The sequence below is a fragment of the Ictidomys tridecemlineatus genome, chromosome 2 (genome assembly GCF_052094955.1).
Source record: "Ictidomys tridecemlineatus isolate mIctTri1 chromosome 2, mIctTri1.hap1, whole genome shotgun sequence".
Classification (NCBI taxonomy): domain Eukaryota; kingdom Metazoa; phylum Chordata; class Mammalia; order Rodentia; family Sciuridae; genus Ictidomys; species Ictidomys tridecemlineatus.
In genome coordinates, this window is record NC_135478.1 from 73819144 (window position 1) to 73840025 (window position 20882).

The 20882-nt window shown below is 51.7% G+C and overlaps 1 protein-coding gene across 1 annotated transcript; it reads right to left on the bottom strand.

Moving 5' to 3' along the window:
* Positions 1 to 50: 50 nt before the first annotated feature.
* Ggt1 (gamma-glutamyltransferase 1) lies at positions 51 to 16800 on the bottom strand. The gene is made up of 13 exons (XM_040289329.2): positions 16490 to 16800; positions 11668 to 11832; positions 10763 to 10893; positions 10523 to 10609; positions 6685 to 6877; positions 6133 to 6290; positions 5036 to 5185; positions 4411 to 4547; positions 1483 to 1670; positions 1120 to 1247; positions 906 to 1018; positions 716 to 829; positions 51 to 374 (listed from the first exon to the last, which is right to left on the bottom strand). The coding sequence occupies exons 1-13, from the start codon at positions 16495 to 16497 to the stop codon at positions 228 to 230; spliced, it is 1719 nt and encodes a 572-aa protein (XP_040145263.2). The 5' UTR covers positions 16498 to 16800; the 3' UTR covers positions 51 to 227.
* Between the last annotated feature and the right edge of the window lie 4082 nt (positions 16801 to 20882).

The following is a 20882-nucleotide window of genomic DNA, read 5'->3' on the forward strand; positions in this document are numbered from 1 at the left end:
TCATTCTCCTCCAGCTAGATGGCTCCATTTTCACACAAAAGACACCGAGACCCAGGCAGTGGAGAGCCCGGCCAGCAAGGCTGCCTGCCCACAACCTGGCACAGAGCCCCCATTTATTACATTGCTCTGTCACTCCTAGGGAGAGTACGTCCCCCCAAAGTCCCACTCTTGGCTCTGGTGAATATCTTGTTCCTGGGTTGCTGGTCAGTCTTGCCCACCTCAAGCACTCAGTAGCCGGCTGGCTCCCCGCCTTTTCTGGAGTCTGAAGCAGCTGCCCAGCCACTGGTTGTGCGGACAATGGCCTGGACCACCGCGATGAAGGTGGAAGTGACTTCAGTTTGGTGGTGCCGGGTTTTCAACCCTGCAACCACCGCCTGCAGAGAAGAGGGGAAAGGGAGACATCATCAGGGTCCCAGATGTAATCTGAACCACTCCTGTGTGGTCATGGGCCTCACAGGGCCAGATGGTGCCATTTCCAGCCAAGTGACCAAGAAGAGCAAGTTGTGGGGGGATACCTCAGCCCATGAGGTCTTGTTAGAATGGGTGGCTTAGCTCTCATTACATAAGGGCTCAGGACGACTCAGGTACCAGGTGTGAGGACCATCTGCCCTGGGCAGAGGACACCCACCACTGTCCACTCAGAAGATGCAGGCCTCCAGCCCAGAATGCCCTGTGATCCCACACAGTGACTCAGTTTCCCCAACCCCCAGCCCACCTGATCAAAGTCTTTCTCCAGCGTTGTGGTGTTGGGCAGAAGCTGATTGTGCAATCGGGGCTCCTCCACGGCCCGCTTCACATCATAGCCAAACCAGAGGCTGTGGATGATGGCCTGGGGGTGAGCGAATTGGTAAAGTGTGAGCTTGGTCCAGGCACAGGGTTAGGGAGGGTGAGTAGGTAGCACATACCAATGCAGTGGATGTGGTAATCTGTGTGCCCCCAGAGGCTCCCACCACCATCTGGACCTTGCCATCCTGACCCACGATGATCGACGGACACATAGATGAGAGTGGCTGCTTCCCTGTGGCCCACAGGAGGGGACAGATATAGTGGTCAGCTGGTGTCCGGGATACCAACTCTCTCCCAACCTAAATCCCCTGCCTCAGGATCTCCTTGCTGTACCTGGCTTGATGAAGTTGGCTGGTGAGGGAAGCACCCCAAACTGGTTGATGAAGTTGGGGGAACTGAAGTCATCCATCTCATTGTTGAACAGGATGCCGCTAACTGGAGAAAGGACCTTGGAGCCAAAGCTGCCAATGGGCCAGGTCAGAGAGCTATGCCCAGCCTGGCCAAGCCCTGCCAGGTTCCTGTCCACCCACCCCAGCCCAGGCTTGCTTCCTATGAGGCCCAGCTAGGGCATACCACCAGGTGGGGTCTCTATTTCCCTATATAAAAGTGGGAGCCCCAGTTATGGGATATACAGGCAGCCCCTGGCTCAATCCCCACCCCCAGCTCTGCCCCTCCTTATAGCCCCACAGCCCCTACTAGAGGTTGATGGTGCTAGTGGCAGACACAGCACTGCCGTCCTCTGAAACCACAGACAGGTGAGCAGTGCCTCCATCATCAGGAGTGTAGAATTCAGGTTCATAGTAGGAGGCTGGATGAGTGGTGTCATCAGAGATTCGGGCTCGGAGCTGGTTAGCGAAGAACTCAGAGGTCATGTTTTGGATCACCTGTCAGAGACCCAGAGCTGACCTGAGAGAGTGGGAAGGGAGGGCAGGGTGCAGGACATAGGGTTGTCCTAGCAGATCTTAGGAAGCCCAAGCACAGGTCTAACCTAAGTAATCTGCACCCTAAAATCTCTGGGGCTCCCCAGGGCCCAGGCAATAGGCCTAGCATCCCACGTGACCCGTCTCATTGACTCTCTAGCCTGTCTTTGTTGCATAACAACAATTCTGGATGTCTGACTGCCTGTCAGTCCCCCAAGACTCCAGATTCTTGCCACATTCCATCATTAAAGCAAGCATTTATGGAGTGTACTATATGCCCAGAGCTGAGGAATCAGCAAGGAACAGATAACAAAGGTCCCTGCAGTTCAAAAACAATAGCAGGCGTGGAAAGTGCTAGAAATGAGAAGCCAGATAAGAGGGATGGATAAGGGTGAGGTATGGAAAGAGTGGTCAGAGAGGGCTGCTTAAAGGGAATGACATCTGAACAGAGCCCAGAATGAGGCAAAGTCCCTGAGGCAAGTGATAGGCAGAGAGTAAGTGGCATGAGGGGTGAAGAGGTTAAAGATACAGGCTGAGGCCCATTCCACAGGGCCTCATAGGTTCAAAAAGAATAGAGTGGCTTTTTGGTCTGAGTCACTCAAGATTGGGCCAGAGGAGTGAGCTTGCTGGGGGGCCATGTGGGAGATAAGGAGAGTCTGTAAATAACTAGGAGAGAGATATGGTGACTCACTCCCCACCCCACCATGAGAAAGAAGAGGATGACCTTGAGGTCTTTGGCCCAGAGTGGCCATTAACTGGGGAGATAAACACTGCAGAAGGGACAGGTCTGGGACAATCAGGGCTTGAGTTTGGACACATGTCCATCAAAACACTGAAGAGCATGACTCAGGTGGGTGGACCCATGAGCATGGGTATGTAGAGTTCATGGGCAAGGTCAGACTGAGAGATAAACATAATGTTGGCACCAGGAAGCTGTTCAAAGCCATGAAAGCCTGGCCAACGTCCCCAAAGCAGGATTAAAGGTAGACAGAGAAGAGGAAATTGAGGGGGAAGCAGAGAGGAAAGGTCCCTGGAAGCGGAGCAAGAAAAATGCCTCAAGAGGGTTTGGGTAACCCTTGTGCATTAATTGACCAATGCAAGGGAAGGATGTTCAGCCCAAATCTACTCCTGTGGAAACAGACAAATTTGGGATGTGGGATATACTTTGAGATAATTGCCCTAGGCTTTATGAACAAACCAATCAAGGGGGTCACTTGTAGGTTGAGAGACTGGAGAGACATCATGGCCAAATTGCACATGAATTGATGGAATTTGAACCATCAATTCATGTGCAATTGAGACCCTCAGGGAAGTTGTGACATGGGCTGCTAATAGGTTACGTGGCTTCCATGTTAGGTTTCTGGCTGCCACAGTATGTATAAATCCTCACTCTTAGGAGATAATCTAAAGTATGACATAGGCCATCCATGTTTAATCACTCAAAAACATGGGTATGGAGAGTGGGGGGCAGGGGATGAGAGAAGACAGAAAGAGAGCAGAATATCTACATCTGGGGGATCAAGGGAAAGAAAACAGGTGTACAGTCACATCTGGGTTTTTTTGTTTGTTTGTTTTGGTTTTGTGGTGGTACTGGGGATTGAACCCAGAGCCTCACACATGTTACCACTGACTCCCAATTCCGTTTTTTTTTTTTTTTCATTGTATAGGTGTGAATTTGAAAAGTAAAAGAAAGAGGTGAACTATGTGAGATGCTGCCATGAAAAGCCAAAGAAGAAAATGAGGCGAAATCTGGAGATCTAGGAGTGTAGGAGTGGAACGGGGAAGGACAGGGCCTAAAGGGAGAGGAGACAGACTGGGGATATGGCTCCATGGTGTGTGTCCATTGTATAGTGCTTGCCTACCACATGCAAAGCCCTGGGTTCAATCCCCAGAATCATAAAATAAACATATTAAAAAATAAATTAAAATGAAGGAGGAGAAGATGGGCCCGACAGAAGGGCCAGCAGGAGGGAAGGCAGAGGGAGGAAGAACAGGGTGACTTCTGTCCTCTCAGAGAGATAAGATGCCAGGTCAATGGCTATGGTGACAGTGGCAATTGCAGGGTGTGTAGTACAGAATGTTCACTGGAAAAGAGAAGACACCAGAGAAAACTGAGTCCCTTCCTGGTCAGTGTGAGGGGATCTGCAAGGCCAGCCCAAATGCAGGGGTAAGGAGGAACGTGAGGGCCTTTGGCAGGAAGGGTCATGACAGGGATTCCAGGAGAGGCCCAGCATGGAATGGAAGCATCTGGCAAATGAGGGGGCCAGGTGAGGTCAAGCCTGGCATGGAGATCAGAAAAGCATTACATTAGTTCCTGACCTCTCTTGCACATCTTCTTATTCCTGATGGCTACAACATCCCCTTATGTTCCTTACCTCAACATTGACCACTCCAGAATCTTCCAAGCCTAGGGCACAGCATGTGCAAAAGCCCTTGAGTTAGAGTTTAGCTAGAGAGGGGCTGCTAACTTGTCAAGTCTATTTCCCAGCCCTCCCCATACGATGTACTCCATGGAGCAGAAATTACGGGGCTTGGAATAACCAATCCCCGGACTTGGAATAACCAATCCCCGGACACAATAGGCCCACAATCAAAGTCTGTGGGAGGAGTGGATTCAGAAAACATGCACAAGGCTGGGGTGCCCCAGGGAGATCACCTGATTCCTCTATGGCAAGACCCTGCCCATTATAGGCCAGCCCCTTACCTTAGTCATATCAACAAACTTGGGGTCTCCAAGCAGGGTCCTCTTGGCATAGGCAAACCGGAAGGCCTCCACAATGCGGTGGTATGTCAGGCTCTTCTGTTCGGGGGTCTCCACACTTGCCCGAGAGAGGTTATACCCTAGTTGGTCAGAGCCAGGTGCACGTTGGTAGGCCCCAGAGGCACGGAGATGTTCAAAGGATTAATGTCTCCCTAAGCCACGTTTCCCAACTCTACTAAGGGAACACTAAATAGTCAACATCAGTGGCCACTTCAGAAAGCTGTTATAAGGCAAGCTCCCCGCCCTACTGCCCAGCCTGGGCCTCACACATCCAGCCAGAGGCTCAAGATCTACAAAGTCACAGATGATCACTTAGATTTACCAGCTGAACCCTCTGGGCGAGGCTCCCCTTCCCCGAATTCCTTTCTTCCCTCCTCCTCCAGCCCTGGAGCTTTGCCCATCATGGATAGCCCTGGTCACCCCACACTGTCTCCTGCAGGAGAGGGTGAGCCATGCACTTAGTAGCAGGCTAGGGAGGCCTTGGCAGAGGATGCAGCAGGGATGGAGTTCAGGGAGGGAGAGGCAGTGTTGTGGAGCCCTTTAGCGAAGCTGTGGTAGGACTGCTTACCTTTGAGGATGTTGAGGATGAGAATCAGCACAGGCCCACTGAGCGGGGCACTAGGCGTATACAATATTGAGTTCCCAAGGCTGATGTTCAGCGGGTACTCAATCAGTTCCGCATGGTAGTTGTTCAAGTCCTCAACTGTCATAATACCCCCTGCAAAGGGGTAGACACAGGGATGGGGCTGCACCGAAGTGGGGATGGGGGAGCAGGGCTGCATATGGGGGTATTGGGTGGCACCATTGGTCAGGATAGAGTTGTACCATGGTGGGGGGAGGAGCCACAGTACCATCAAGCTAGGAGTCCTGTCCATTCTTTAAGGGCCCAGGTCCTCTATTCTTCATAATGGTACTCACCACCCACCCACATCCAGTCTAGACCCATTGCCCTCAATCTGCACGACTCACTGGCCTCCTGGCCCACCTTCACCCATTTCTACAAAGGGTCTTTTCCAAATGGAGAATGTCTGTTCCCAACATTCCCCATGTTGGACCTCTCCTCCCTTGATGAATGGGTAGATGGAGGCTCCTAATTCTACAGGGAACTGGCTCCAAAGAGAGTATTTACAGCCTAATTTCTGGCATTAGTAGTAAAGGTCAACATGTTAATCAATCTCCTCCACGAAACAGAAAAAAGTAACATGAAAAAGGCCATAACTGAGCCCTCACAGCCTGTCACACAAAATCCCTCCAACACTTCTCTCACAAGCCTACCCTTAGCCCTTATGACCTTTCCTGGTGAATCAAAATTGCCTCTCTCTAGGACTTAGCGCATACTATGCCCTTTGCAGGAATCCCTTCCTCTTTCTGCCTGACAAAGCCATCTGCAGGTCAGCTGCCACCTCTTACAAGAAGTCCTCCTGGATCCTCTTGTGTATCCCCAGTTCCTGCCTACACCTGCATCAAGCCCATGAAGGGCTTTCTCTTCTGTCTGCATGGTCTCTCTGACCAAAGAACTGTGGACCTACATTGGCTGTTGCTGACCCTACCCTGCCAAGAACTCCCTGAGAATCTGGTGCCTTGAGGAAGCCTCAGGATGTGGGACTCAGGTCAAGGTTCCTATTGCGGGGTTCTCCACTCAGGCCTCCAAGGTTGCCTACTTACCAACCGCCCGGATGTCCTTCACGATCTGGGCTGTGAGGCTCCCATTATAGAAAGCTTGGGCACCTTCTCGGGCCAGTGTCTGGTACGTGTCGGCCAACTGTGGCATGGTCACTTTCTCTCCCTCCCGAAGTACTTTCCCATCCCGGCAGAAAATCTTGCTGGAGCAGGGGGAACTCAAGTGAGGCAGATTCAGCTAGACCCACTCCTCCACCTGCCTGGTTCTCTTTGTTCTCAGGGAAAGGAGAACCAAGAATGAGCAGCACTTGTCCACAGGTGGGCAGGTAGCTGGCCCTGGTGCTCTGAGCTCCTAGCATCCCACACCATTCAGGTCATATGGTCAACCATAGCTTTCACTAGGGTCCTCAAACCAAGACTGGAATGTGTCCCCACACCCAGTGGGAAGGGTTTGCATCTTCTCAGCCCTCATGCCCCCCTCCTAGTCACAAGTCCTTAGAGCAGAGCACAGCTCCATCAGCCCCTCCCAGTCTGCAGGATCCTTGGGCCCCGCCTGCCCTGCCTCTGCCCCAGGCAGGCCCAAACCTGCAGACATACCACAGAGCAGGAGTCTGCTCAATGATATCCCGTTTTTTCTCCAGGGCTGCTGCCAAGCCCTTGCCCACAGGGAAGCCATAGCGGGCCAGTTGGATGCTGGGCTGAAAGAGGCGATCCCAGGGCAGCCGACCATGCCGTTGGTGTGCCAGCTCATAGCCCCTGATCTCACCAGGAACAGCCACTGACAGCCCTCCTGAGAAGAAAGAGAGAGAGAGAGAGAGAGACATGGTTAGTGACCCCCAAGGAGAGGACCCTGGGATCTCTGAAAGGCAGCATCCCAAGTACCTTCCCCAACCCATTTTACAGATAGAGCTAGCGAGGTTTAGAAGGGAAGGTGATGTGTGTGTGTTGCTAGGTATCAAGTATCAAACCCAGAGCCTCACACATGCTAGGCAAGTGCTCTAGCATTGAGTTATACCCTCAGCCCAAGGAAAGGGATATTTAGGATCATATCTGGAATCTACAAAGAAGAGTACAGATCAAATAGGGATGGAGTCCTGCCCATGGAGTCCTGCAGGGCACAGGATAGGGAGCTGGTAGCATATGTGGCGTGTTTTGCTGTCCCAACATTAGATGTCTGTCTCCACAGTGTCTCCATGTCTAAAATCCTGTGCCAGGCTTATAGTTGCTCAGTGAAACTGGGGAGAAGCCAGACCCCTTCCTATCTCTCAGTCCAAACTCCCCCCAGCCACAAGACTTCTTGTTCCTTAAGATTCCTGGGATCCACTAGAACGTGCCAAAGTAAAATCAGGTATTACTTGCACTCAGCTCAAGCCCAGGTAACCCTCAAGGCTGATTTAGTCCCAAGAAAAGGGCTCTCTTTCCTTTTTTTTCTCCTCTCCTGAGACCTAATCTCTGCCTAGTCCCTTCTCTGGGCCTCAGTTTCCCCATCTAACTCTAAGGGGCCTTGCCTTCCAGTTATGACCTTCAAGGAACCCACGAGTCAATTAGAAACAGACTCCTGAGCTTCATTCCCCACAAGCCCAATGCCTACCTACGTGCTATGCCCAAATCCAGTCACTGACAGCTTTGCCCAGAAAGGCACAGCTATGGCCTCCTGCTCACTTCCAGGCACCCCCCAAATTTTACCGCTGAGGTGATGGAAGTCCTTTAGGTTATGCCCAGGCTTGGCAGCTGCAGCTCTAGAGATGCTTCTCTTGCCCCAAAGTCTCTGAGAGCCAGGTTGCTATGATCTAGAAATGACATGTCTCAGAAGATCTGACACCCAGCATACACTTCTTCCCACCTTTAAAAAGAAAGTCTTCTCTTGACCTCAGGCCAATCAGGGTTTTTATGTCACCCTGCTTGCCAAGCTCACAGGTGGCCCTCATGCTGCCAGACCCAGCATATCACTCTTACTTGGGATCATCACTCTTTCCTCCCCAGCCACCCCTGTATCAGACCTTCCTGGCTCCCCTGGTCCCCTTGTCTGTTGCCCTGTCTCCTGCCACCTCTCCTCTCTCTCTGGATGATGGGCTTCAGGTTCCACTTGTTTTGACAACTCCCAAATTTACCCTCCTCTGGCTTGTACTGCTCCCCTGATTGTCAGTCCCAAGTATCCACCTGCCCATTCAAAACCGGTATCTCAAATTTAACACACGGAGCTGCTGAGCATCTACTCAAATCTACTCCCCAACAGCCCTGCTTGTCTCTGTGAGGGCCACCCTGTCCATCCAGGTGCAGACCAAAGACACTGGGGTCATCCAGGACTCCCTGCGTGTACATTGCACTCAAACTGTCAGCAAATCACAGACCCTCATCTTCCAGGAGTATTTAGCACCACCCATGACCAACCATCCTCCAGCCTCCCTGGATTATTGAGATGACTTCCTGACAGGTCCCTGCTGGCTTCCTTCTCCTTATACAGCAGTCAAGCAGTCCCATTAACCATTAGCCAGATCTGTTTTCCTGCACACAGATACTCAAGGGCCTCCCCGATTACTTAGACAAAAGAGAGGGGCTTTACAGTGACCTGTGAAGTCCCACACAACCTAGGCCATTCTCTTGGATCCCTGTCCTCCTCCTCCTCCTGGGTCTCTTGGCAGCCTCCCTGGCTCCCTACAGGGCTCTACACCTTCTCCTTCCACCTGGATCACTCAGTCTTCCCAGGCTATAGTGCATTTTTTTGTCTTTGTGTTTTACCCCAGCTTTGGGACACTGCCTGACACTGTAAGAGGGGCTCAAGGAATCCCTGTTAAGTAAGTGAATTTTAAGTATCTGCAAGATACTAAATCTATAAGATTCAAGCATTCCCATATGCCGAGTAATGTCATTTCTACACATTCTGAGTTTCTTCTAGTGAAATAAAAATATAGTGAAAATTTTAAAAATCAAAGACTACCCATGCCATAGAGAAATCCAAAGAGGCTGCTCAAAGAATATCATATAGGACTCCCCTGAGGCATCAGACCTTGCTGTGGTCAGGGTACCTCACTCTTTCACCCTTCCAACTTCTTCTTCTTTTTTTTAAATCCGTTATTTTTAGTTATACATGACAGTAGAGTCCATTTTATATAATTATACAAGCATGGAATATATCTTATTCTGATTAGGGCCCCAGTCTTATGGATGTATACATTTGTAGGATTCACTGTGGTATATTCACATATGGACTTTGGAAAATTATGTCAGATTCTTTCCACTGTCTTTCCGATTCCTCTCCCATCTCCCTTCCTTTCATTTCTCTTTGTCTAATCCTCTGAACCTCTATTTTTCCCCCTCCCCACCCACCTTATTGTGGGTTAGCTTCCACATATCAGAGAAAACATTTACCCTTTGTTTTTTGTTTTTTTTTTTTTTTTTTTTGGATTGGCTTTTTAAATCCAATTTCTTATGTCACAATCCATTCTACCTTCTTTGAATGATGCCCCTGGGGGTGGGCACGGGCTTCTTCTTAACTACCTGTGGAGTTTGGGAGTTTCCTCTCCACTTATGGCGGAGTTAGAAAAGAGAGATTCTGCCCCATATCCCCACAAATTAATAAATGAACGCATGAAATGAATGGAATGCCTATTAAAAACACAGGATTAGACAGCTTGGGTTAAATCTCCCAGCTGTGTGATCTCAGTAGTTTATATGACCTCTCTGGGTCTCAGCATTCCTACCTATAAACAATAATTGATCCAGCATCCTCACCCCATTCCCAATTATACAGGGACGAGACAAGGGGCTCATCAGCGAAAATCATTGAGCAGCGTACTGGCCTAAGTGAACCCTGAATATGTGAGCTGTTATAATAATGAAATCGGCTCTTGGTATCCATGGGGGATTAGTTCTAGGACCCCCCCAAGGATACCAAAATCCATGAATGCTCAAGTTCCTTATATAAAATGATGTTGTATTTGCATATAATCTACGTATATCTTCCTGTATAATTTAAATAATCTCTTGATTATAGTACTTAATGAAATGTAAATGCTATGTAAATAGTTGTTATACTGTATTGTTTAGGGAATAATGACAAGGAGAAAAGGTCAAAACATGTTCAGTACAGACCCAATTCTTTTTTTCAAATATTTTCCATCATCCACAGTTGGTTGAATCCCTGGATGTGGAACCCACCAGTAGAGCACAAATTGTGATGATTTTTTCCACATATAACCACGACCTGGCCCTATAGGGCCTGAGCAGAAATAACAGAAGAACCTGTCCTTCCCCTACGTCATGATGATCATTTAACCAGTCATTATGAGAGGGTGTCATGGGGCCAGGAAAGGATGGGAGAGGTGCCAGAGCTATCCCCAGGCCCTGAACAAGGGCATGCTCATGTAGGTGAGGCAACTTCCCAGTGGCCCATCCTGGCTCTATACCCACACCCTAAGCCCACGAGACAGCTTACCTTCCTCAGACTGCTTGGAGTTGTTGAACATGCTGGCATAGGCCAGCCTCGGGGCCACCTCACGGGCATTGATGATCTCAGCTTTTCCTGAAAAGAGAAGCTGGTAGGCAGGCCAGACCAACCCCAATCCCTCTCCAAGAGGGAACCCAGGGACCACTCAGCTATGCAACTCCCATCCCAAGTCCACCCCGAGATGGACAACTCCTGCCACTCACTCCCCCCCCCATCCCAGGTACTCACGTGTAGTGCTGTTATAGATGGTGAAGAACAGGCCACCCCCGATGCCCATACTATGAGCATTCATGAGCCCCACACACAGCAGACTCGCAATGGCTGCATCCACTGCTGAGCCTCCTTCCTGTAGAACATCCCTGCCAGCAGCATGTAGGAGGGTGAGATATACCCAGGGCTCCCTAGCCCCTGTGCTTACTCCGCCACCCTCCTGCCCATCTTCACCTGGTCACCCTACTCAACGAAAAATGGAAGAGGAGTTCATAGGAGTTCTTTATTTGCTTTTGGTTTGGTTCTGGGATTGAATCCAAGTCACTGAGCTACAATCCCAATCCTTTTTTATTTTGAGATAGGGTGTCCCTAAATTGCCAAGGCTGGCAATCCTCCTGCCTCAGCATCCTGAGTAGCTGGGATTACATTCTATGCCACCACATGCATAGAAATTTTAAAGACTTATAGTTTCCTCCTTTCCAAGCAAACAAATGTGCATTACTTACTTGAAAAGAAAAGAAAACCGTTATTTTTTATTAATAACATTTTTTTTAGTTCAAGTCTTTAAACTGGAATTTATCTTTGTATCTAATGTGAGCTAGGAATCTAAAATCGAATAGAATGGCAGGGTTCATCCATAAAGATAGATCCTCTTAGAACTGAGAAAAGGGACTCACTCCAAGAGGGAACCCAGGGGGACCAACACCCTGCTTTCGTGGTCCCTGTCTCCTTCTCCCCTGACCAGAGGCTACTGAGAGGATCCAAAAAAGGACAGGCAGCTCCTCATTCAGGCAGCCTGATTATAGATGGGGAAACTGAGTCCTGGAAGGGCAAGGGTCTCTCCCAGGTTCACCTGTATGGGTGTCTTCTGTGTGTGCCCACACCACCCCATGCCCTGCTCCAGGTCAGATGGTCCTGCTCACCTCCCAATCTCTGAGCAGCGCTTAGCATCCGTCGCCACAGCTGCCCTGGAGTACACATGTTGGGGCTGCCTGGAACTGGAGGGCAGCCAGAGGCAGACACCAATGATGACAAGTACCAGAACCACGACAAACAGGCCCAGCACCACGAACCGCTTCTTCATGGCTCTGCCATACAGGGTAGGTAGGGGGAAGAGCAGGGTCAGGCCCAGCCCTGGACACTTCCAGACTCCTCCTCCACAGGGCACAGTCTAAAGTCAAGCTTCAGAAACAACTTTGTATCTCCTTCCAGCCTCCAAGAATATGAGCAGGCTGTCCAGCCCCCAGACCTTTGACCAGACCATTCCCTCTGCCAGGAGCTCTGGATGCCATCTCTGTCCTCCCAAGTCCTGCCTGGTCATCTTCAGGGCTCATTCAAGTGAAGACCTCATCTCCAATATGGACGCCTTCAGACCTCACATGCTCTGTCTACCTCCTTACAGCTGCTGAGTCTCCACTGCCTAAGGGGGAGTTCCAAGAAAGATAGGCCTGGCTTCATTTCCTCTGTGTCCCCCATCCTAACTCAGACCTGATACTACCCATGGGTCCCCCAAATGGCTAACCACAGAGCACAGGGCTCAGTATCCATTGTGCCTTCCAAGAGGACATCCCAGTTTCCTCCTGAAATCAGCAGACCAACCACCACAGGGTCAGGACTTACCGTCCAACAGAGGGTGGGAGCCCCAAGCCTTGTCTGGGGAGGTGGCCTCCAAATATGGGAGGGTTTGACTAAAAACGGCTGGAGAAATAACTGGGGTGTCACTCCCGCTCTACAGGAGCCTATGGTCACAGAATCTTCTCTAGAGACTCCTCAACCAGGCAGTCTCCTCTAGCTCCTGAAAATCACCAGGGCGGACCTGAAACAGGCCCTGCCCTTTCCGGGCAGGGTTCCACCTCAGGCTAGTTCTCTGACTCCAGCTGAGGTCTGCATGAATTCTCCCAGGCGCAGCCCAGAGAGTTTGCAGGGTAAGGAGGGAACAGGGCCCAAGCCTAGTATTAGGTGGTGAGAATGTAGCGTGACAAATGGGGCCAAGGGACAAATGGCACTGTCCCCCTCTGTGTTTAGACTGGCCACTCACCTGCTGCAGGGGTTGGGCAAGTCATTTCTCTGTCCAATGCTGGCCTTACTTGCCAGGGGTGGTGTTGTAAATTAAGTAGATTAGAATGAAGGAAGTGCTAAGTAATTGCTGACTATAATTATTATCATGGTTGCCCTGAGGGATGTCCCCAAGAGGAGTACATGGCACAGGGGACATTGGTGGGCCTCCTGCTGGCTACACACTTCCCCTATGGATTTCCTTCTAGGCTATACTGGGAAGGACAGCAACAGTCTGAGTCCCTGTGACTTTGGCAGCAAGCGAGGCGTGTGACGCCAACCAGAAGGAAGTGGTGCGGTGACAGAGGCAGAGGGTTCCCCTCTTTCAGACTTTCCCTCCAGAGGGTGGCATCTACCAGGGAGCCCCTCCAGGGAGCCCCAGGCTGAGCCCCCCCCCATCCTGCTTCTCCCTGCCTCTATTCAGAGTATCTGCACTCAAAGCCAGACAGAGTGTCCAGAGATAACCTAAGGTTGGAGTTCCTGCTCCCTCCTCACACCTGAGGGAAGCATTCCGATACTAGCATGAAAGGGCTCTCCCTTCCCAGGCTTGGCAGGAAGGGCAATGATGGCATAACAAATAGCATGTGCCCCCACATCTGGTATGGGAAAGAGCCTACAAGTCCTCCATGCAAGGGGGGAAACTGAGCCCCTGAGCAGGGGCCCCAGTAGGCAGTCGTGCAGATTCCTACCCCATGTACCCTTAGGAGTCACAGTCGCCTTTCTCTCCACATGGCACAGCATGGCCTGAACCCAGGCACAGCTCTTCCTGACCTGAACTCCACCCAGCCTCCTCCCTATGCCTCCTACCAACTCATCCTGCAAAAAGCATCCAGAGAGTTCAGTCTGTCCAAAGTGCCAACCAACCAAGCCTCACAGTCCAAGAGACAGGCTAACCATTCACCAGGGCTGATGGCCTGCTAGGCACACAGGTACCCTAGACCCTAGTCAGGAACCTGATGAAAAAGTCATGCTGGGAGTTCCAAGGGGCTTTGGGAGTAGGGTTAGCAATAGAATATCACCTATTGCAGATAAAGAACATTCCCATGGTGGTGGGGGCGGGGTGGGGGCAGGGCAGGGGCTGAACCTGGTCAGCAGCAGCAGCCCCATCCCTGAGCCCACACAGCCTTGGTTCTCTCTGAGCAACTTGGGCTTTATTTCTTCTGGGCTTGAGGCTGTGAGCTGAGACTGCCCTCAGGGTCCTGGGGTAGACCAGCTGTGATCCCCTGACATACATGTTCCAGCCTTCCCTGTCCATCTGTCTGGGCACCCAATGGCCAAGTTAGGGCACTCAGCAAGTCTCAGGGAGCCTGGAGAGGGGAATAGGTGGTACTGAGCCCTCTTCCTTCTTCCAGGACACTGTGTCCAGGAGGGCTGGCCCAACCCCCTACAGGCAGATGTCCCCAGCTCAGCGGAAGACACCCTGCTGGGGAGCCAGGCTTCCATTTCCCACCCCTCCACCCCCAAGTTTTCTCAAAGACTCTCTGAAAAAATGTTCAAGCCCAGAATCTTGGCTCTCACCCAAATCAGTCTCAGGAGGGGAAACCGAGGCGAGAGAGTGGGTCAGATACAGCACTGGGCCTCAAACCCAGACCCCCCCTCCTTATAACCCTGGTAGGTTTACCTGAGACCCAGGGCAGCAGCAAGGGCTCAGGAGAGAGCCCCCCTCTTCCTCAGAAGATAGTTTTGGACATGGGTGCGCGCACGCAGGGAGGAAAAAGCCAATTTGTCTGCCTGGGAAAGTTCTGGCGACAGAATGGCTGCCCCCAAGCAGTGGGGCCACGCCTTCAACCCCTGCAGAGCTCCTCAGGGGGCCTCTGGATGGGGATTAGGATCTGGGGGTGGGCATCTCCAAGACACAGAGGCAGGAAAGAGGGAGTAGGGACTGAGGATCCATGTCCTTACCTCATCCCAGAGGGGGCAAGAGATCAGCTGGGGGCAACTAGCATCCTGGTGGAGGTAGTTGGAGACATCTCTGAATAGGGTCTAGAACAGGCAATCCTCTGTCAGAGGTCCAGCCAGGCCCGAAGGATGGTGGGATGGCAGCAAAAAGACACAGTGACTCGGCTTGTCACCAGGTGACTAAAGTTCATGCAGCCCTGGGAGGGCCCTGGGCAGGAGGTGGGAGGTACTCTGAACCTGGAAAAGGGGCTCCCCTCTCTTAGATTCAATTTCCTCCAGAGGGCAGTGTCCACTGGCTCGCCCTGTCCCTGTTCGCAAACTCAGAGCCAGACAGGGTGTCCCAGAGATGGTTCCTGAAGCAGTGAAATAGGGGTGACAAGAGCCTGTAACCAAGAGACTTCACCACACCCTGCTGCTTGATACCAAAGTAGTGTCCCTGGAACATGGCCTAGAGGTGCCAAGGTCCAGACCGGTTCCACCACCAATCCAGGAAACATTAACACCCCAGGCACAAACCATCAGATCAGCCTAGAAAAGCAAGGCCCAGAGAGAACCAGAGTTGACCCAAGGTCATACAGCCCAGCAATGTAAGCCTGCCATCCCATACCTGCCCCAGGTTGCTGCATGTCTGTGACCAGTTCACCAAGGAAGTCTCAACCACAGCAGCTGTGGGTCCAGCCCAAGAGGCCTTGGGCAATACACCCCATTCTCTCATGGCCCTCAACCAAGAGCAGCAGATCTCTGGGCTATAGTTCCTTATGCCCCTCTCCAGACAGCTGTGCATATAAGGTGTTGAGTTCCTTGTCCCCAGGAATCTGCAGGCTCCACTTACCTAGAGATGCTGACTCTAACACACACGGGCACCACTCACACTCACACTGAATCTAGGCTGAACAGAGCAGATTCCCAAGATGTAGCAGAGAGGGGAGCACAGAAAACAGACAGAATGGCCAACCTGGAGTTTCTCTGCTAATCCCCAGCTCAAAGGCGGTGTCATGCAATCCTAAAGCCAGAAGAGTGAAACAGGACACAGCCCTAACCCCATTCACAGACAGGAAACTGAAGCTTAGGCAGAAGCAATTTGCCCAAGGTCACCTGGCCCTGGGAGGCACGTGGCCCAGCAAGTGGGCTCAAGACCCATCCCCTCTCCCACTGCAGGAGTCACCTCCCCTGGGTATGAGACCAGACCTGTGTGGCTTCCTTGGCCCTGCTACACCCCTGGTCAGGATGCTGTTGGGAAAGTTGGAATCTTCCTCCTTGCCGCCCAATAGGGTTGAAAATTGGAAAAACAAAACTCATCCCAAGACTTGATAGCCACTACCTGCTGAAAACCTATTCAAAGAGCTATATGTGCCTAGGATGACCTAAAGGTGGGTAGGAGCCCCCAGGTGTTGGGTAATGCTGGTTGCACAATGAGCCTTGCCCAACCCCCACTCTCAGCCACAACCAAAACCCAGAGTGGGGCAAGCATGGCCCCAGCACACAGCACCTCCCAGCCTCCATCAGGGCTCCAGCTGCACACAAGAGCTGCTCACCACCCTCACAGGAGCTGTCAGAACTCTTAGGGATTTTTTCTCCTCTCTGCAGCCCTCCCTCTTAAATTCCAGGTCCACCTTCTGGGAGCCAGATTCCTTAAGGCCATCTTCCAAGGAATCAGGTGACATCTACCAGACATTTGCAGAAAAGCAAGCCAGAAAGCCTGAGCAGGCTGTCTGGAACATACTTATCAGACAAGAAACAGAAGCCCCCAGCCCAGACCAAGCGAAACAAAGAACCCAGGGCTCTGCCTACCTGTACATTTCCCAGAGGGACCGTCCACAGCAGCCTGGCCACCTTCACCCAGAAGCGCAATTCACTCCTGTTGACCAGGTGCGTAAACCGAGTCTCCCATGAAATCTCCTCTAGAGCATGACCAGCATACAGCAGAGCTGAGGGCTAGAACCCAAGCCTCCACACGTTCCCTGAACTCCCCCACCTACAATGTCCAGCAGCTCAGAGAGGGTGAGCCGTGCTTTGGGGTCACACAGCACTGGGACATAGCCAGACACATGCCCAGCTCACCTGACTCTCAGTCCCACACTAGCACTAAGCTACATCCCCAGTCCCAGCTGTGGCTCAGCTCCTCCCCTCCCTCCCCCTGTCAATCTAGGGTAGGAGGAGGCTTTAAAGGTACAGAAACTATTCCAGGTGGGAAGAGGGCTGGTACCTGATCTTATCGTTGGGGCCTTGTAACCTGGGACAGCTGCAGATCTCTCAGAGCCTGGTGGAGTCCCAGACTCTCAATAAGAGCCCAGAGCCCAGAGGGCCTCAGTGAGGCTGAATGAAGCTAGGTTTCAGTAAGAGGAAGCTCAGGCCAGTGGGTCCCTGGAAGGAGGTGAGCTTCCCCCAATCAAAATGGGGACATATAGAGCTAGAATGCAGCCAGTGGTGGTGTGGTTGGGATATAAGCATCCAAGACCCCACAAGATCTAAGGAGACTAAATTGCCCTCCACAGCTCATGGGGAGAGGATGACCCACCAAATGCCATGCCCTCTCCTTGACTCTCTGGGTTACAGAGGAAGAGTACAGGGGCTGTCACTCCAAGGATCCTGATCACCTGGACTAAAGGTAGTCACATGACCCAGGGGAGTCTTTCCTAATCCCTTAAACTGCCCCCCTTTTTTTGTATGAGTTTATTGTGTATGGGTAGAGGGGTACTGGGGATTGAACCCAGGGATGCTTTACCACTGAGCTACATCCCCGGTCCTTTTGATTTTTTTATTTTGAATGGGAGTCTCACTAAGTTGCTGAGGTTGTCCTTGAACTTGGGATCCTCCTGCCTGGGCCTCCTTAAAGCCTGGAATTATCACCTGGCTCCTAATCCCCTAACCTCCTGAGGTATGGGCAGGCATACTGATGGACAGTGCTGGGCAGTAAAGTAGTAAGGAGGAGGCTAGGGACAGGATGGGATCCTCCACTCATGCCCTTACCTGCTCTGGCCCATGGAGTGAGATGTGGTGAGTGTCCCCACAGCTGGCAAACCCAAGCCTCTAGGCCCTCAGATAAAAGTCCACACATAGGGTCTGTTGCCTGCCAGAACTGCCACTATTAGCACAGCTCTGGCTTAAACCCATTCATTCACTCATTCATTTATTCCCCCATCTAATCCTGGCCCATCCAGATTCTTCTCCTAAGGACCTCCATCCCTACTGGAAATGAGATAGTGTTATCAGACAAGGAGGAGGAGCCGAGGGCACTGGGAGAGGGACAGACACTAAAACAGGGTCCTTGGGAACCCACTCGGAGCAGAAGGTGGGTAAGGGAGAAAATAAGAACCAAAAGGACCCACTTGAACCTGTAGGACAAAATCTAGAGATTTCTAGAGAAGCAGGGAGTGCTCAGGAGGCCCTCTTGACCTCTTTGGTCCTTTCCTGAGGCCTGAGGCGTCAAGGCTGGAAAAAGAGGTGGTGGAGCCTTACACCTTGAAGGCCAGGCCAGTCTGGACTTTGAGAGCCCTGGGAGGCTGGTGAATATGTCACCATGCTGGGTAACCCATTAACCCTGGTTCACTCATTAAGACTCTGGTAGGTTCCCATTAGCTCCTCAGCCAGCTCTGGAAGTCAAGCAGAAGACAGAGGCCTTGGGAAGAAGGGAGTGTTGATAGGACACTGAGCAGGATCTGGTGGAGCTAGGCTCTCTGTGTCCTTGTTCCTGGAGGAGTCTTTCTGTGCCCGTCTGGCCTGGGGGCAGGGAGGGGGAAGAGTTCAACCACTGTCCCAATGCCTTTCATCTCCTAATCATTCCTTCTGTACTGGCACCCGCTGCCCATAGTACTTCCAGGGCTTTGGCTAGACAGAGGCCCAAAGAGTCAGTCCAGGGGGAGGCTCAGTAGCCAACTCAGTTCCCCTGCAGAGAAATGGGCTCCCGGTGGCTTCCAAGGACCTTTCTGTCCCAACAACTTTGGGGTTGTCCCACCTTTGTATCTAGAAAACTAAGGTACTTAGGAAGGGTGAGGAGTATGCTGTGAGCACAGGAAACCAAAGACTAAGAGGGGGAGAGACCTGTCCAAAGCCACAGCAGGACACGGTGACCCACGACATGGGAGAGTTATGCAAACCACTTCCTGAAACTGGTATCTCATCGAAGCCTCCACCATGCCCCACCTCACTGTCAGGTCCAGGAAGCTGACTGCACCTGAGTGCCAGGAAGTGCAGGGCAAGGCTTGAGCCCCAGGTGGGCCACCACAGGGGCCAAGGCTGGTAGAACTGATAGGGCCATGATAACTGAACTACAGCCTCACTGTAAGTGAGCAAAGCAGGTGGGTCCAAATGCAAGCTGCCCCTGCCCATGCTCCACAACTGCTGGGACACGATCTCATGAATATTTTATGTTTACACTTGGTAAACTGGTGGAATAAAACTGATTCTAAATTCACATATCCTAATAGCTTAAGAATCACAGAATCTTATACCTGTTCTAATGGGGAGCTCACCACCTCTAAAGACAGCAATTCTTCCTACCATCAAGCCCCAATTTGTCTCTCTCTCTCTCTCTTCTCTCTCTCTCTCTCTCTCTCTCTCTCTCTCTCTCTCTCTCTCTCTCTCTCTCTCTCTCTCTCTCTCTTTTAAGGTACCAGGGATTGAGCTCGGGCATTCAACCACTAAAACATATCCCCAGCTCTATTTTGTATTTTATTTAGAGACAGGTTCTGACTGAGTTGCTTAGTGCCTCACTTTTGCTGAGGCTGGCTTTGAACTCACGATCCTCCTGCCTCAGCCCCTAAGCCGCTGGGATTACAGGAGTGCACGGTGGCCTGTCTCTTTGTAATGCCTTCTGTAGACTGCAAGAGTCAGCCTGCTTCTGATGGGCCTGGCCTCAGATCCTATCTACCATCTGAAGCCACAAAGCAGAGAAGCAGAGGCCAATGAACTCTATGGCTACCTGACCATAGCATCTCAGAGCCAGACAGATAACATTAAAGAGATGGAAGGAAGGTTCTAGCTCAATAAAGGGCAATACTCAGCGGGGCAGGGGGAAGGTAAGCACTCGCTAACTGTAGCATGGTAGAACTCTTGTGCCCCGAGAACTTAGCCAAACCTCCAGGCACCATTTGCAGCATTCCCTATTATAGTACCCACCTTTGATGTGAGGACAGAGATGAGCTCAGCCAAGTGCATGGGCCTCCAGAATTGTCAGCTAGTTAATGCCTGCAAGCATCCAGCAGCAGTGCCAGCCTGGCGCCTGGTAGACCAAATCCAACTTCCAAAACACAGAGGCAAGACGACAGGGGAGTGGGCTCCAGAGTTCCCAGGTTCAAACCTGACCCCAGATACCTATGGCACGTGATCTGGGCTCCCTTCCCCTTTCTGGATTACAGGAGTGCACGGTGGCCTGTCTCTTTGTAATGCCTTCTGTAGACTGCAAGAAGTCTGGGCTCCCTTCCCCTTTCTGGCCTCAGGAAAGGAGTAAGTAGAAGAGCACTGGGCAGATTGGCTGAGAAGGCTGGGCTCAGACTGTAAGAGGTATGTGCTACCTCCAAAGCCTCACAGAGGCTGGCCCAGCTCCAACACCAGGTCTGTCCCTGGCTGATGAGCTGCTCAGAACAGAGACCTAAAGTGCCTCCTTCCTGGCCATCCAGGGACATTGAACTCTCTCCAGGTGGCATTTATCACATCACCTGGTAATTATCTGCGGTGTCTGAGAGCTCCAGAAGGCTGGGGAGGAAAGGCTGAGTCTTGTCCATGACCCAACCCCCACCCCATCACATGGCCCAGTCTCCAGGAAAGCCAATCTCCTCCTGTCTCATGGCCTTCTGGGTCACAGGCCAAGCCTGCCTGTCCACCAACCACTCCCCATGACCTCACTGATGCCCAAACTGCCCAACACTTTCCACAAACACCCTGTTTGGCTCACCAGGACTTCCAGAGCTCCCCACCTTTTCCACGGCGCTTCCTCTGCCTCCCTCACCTCTTGGATGCTGATCCAAGACTGAGCCCCTCTGGCTGATGTTTCAGACGCCCCAAGTCAACATGCCCCAACCTGAGCTAAACAATTGCCTTCCCCAGACCTCTACTGGCCACATGAGCCAGAGTCTAGCCTTGAAGTTGCTCCTGCATCCTCACTGGTCCCTTTCAGTTGCTCCTCTCTATACATCTCCCAGTCACTCCTGACCCCCTAGACGCCCCCCCCCCCCGGCTCCCCCAC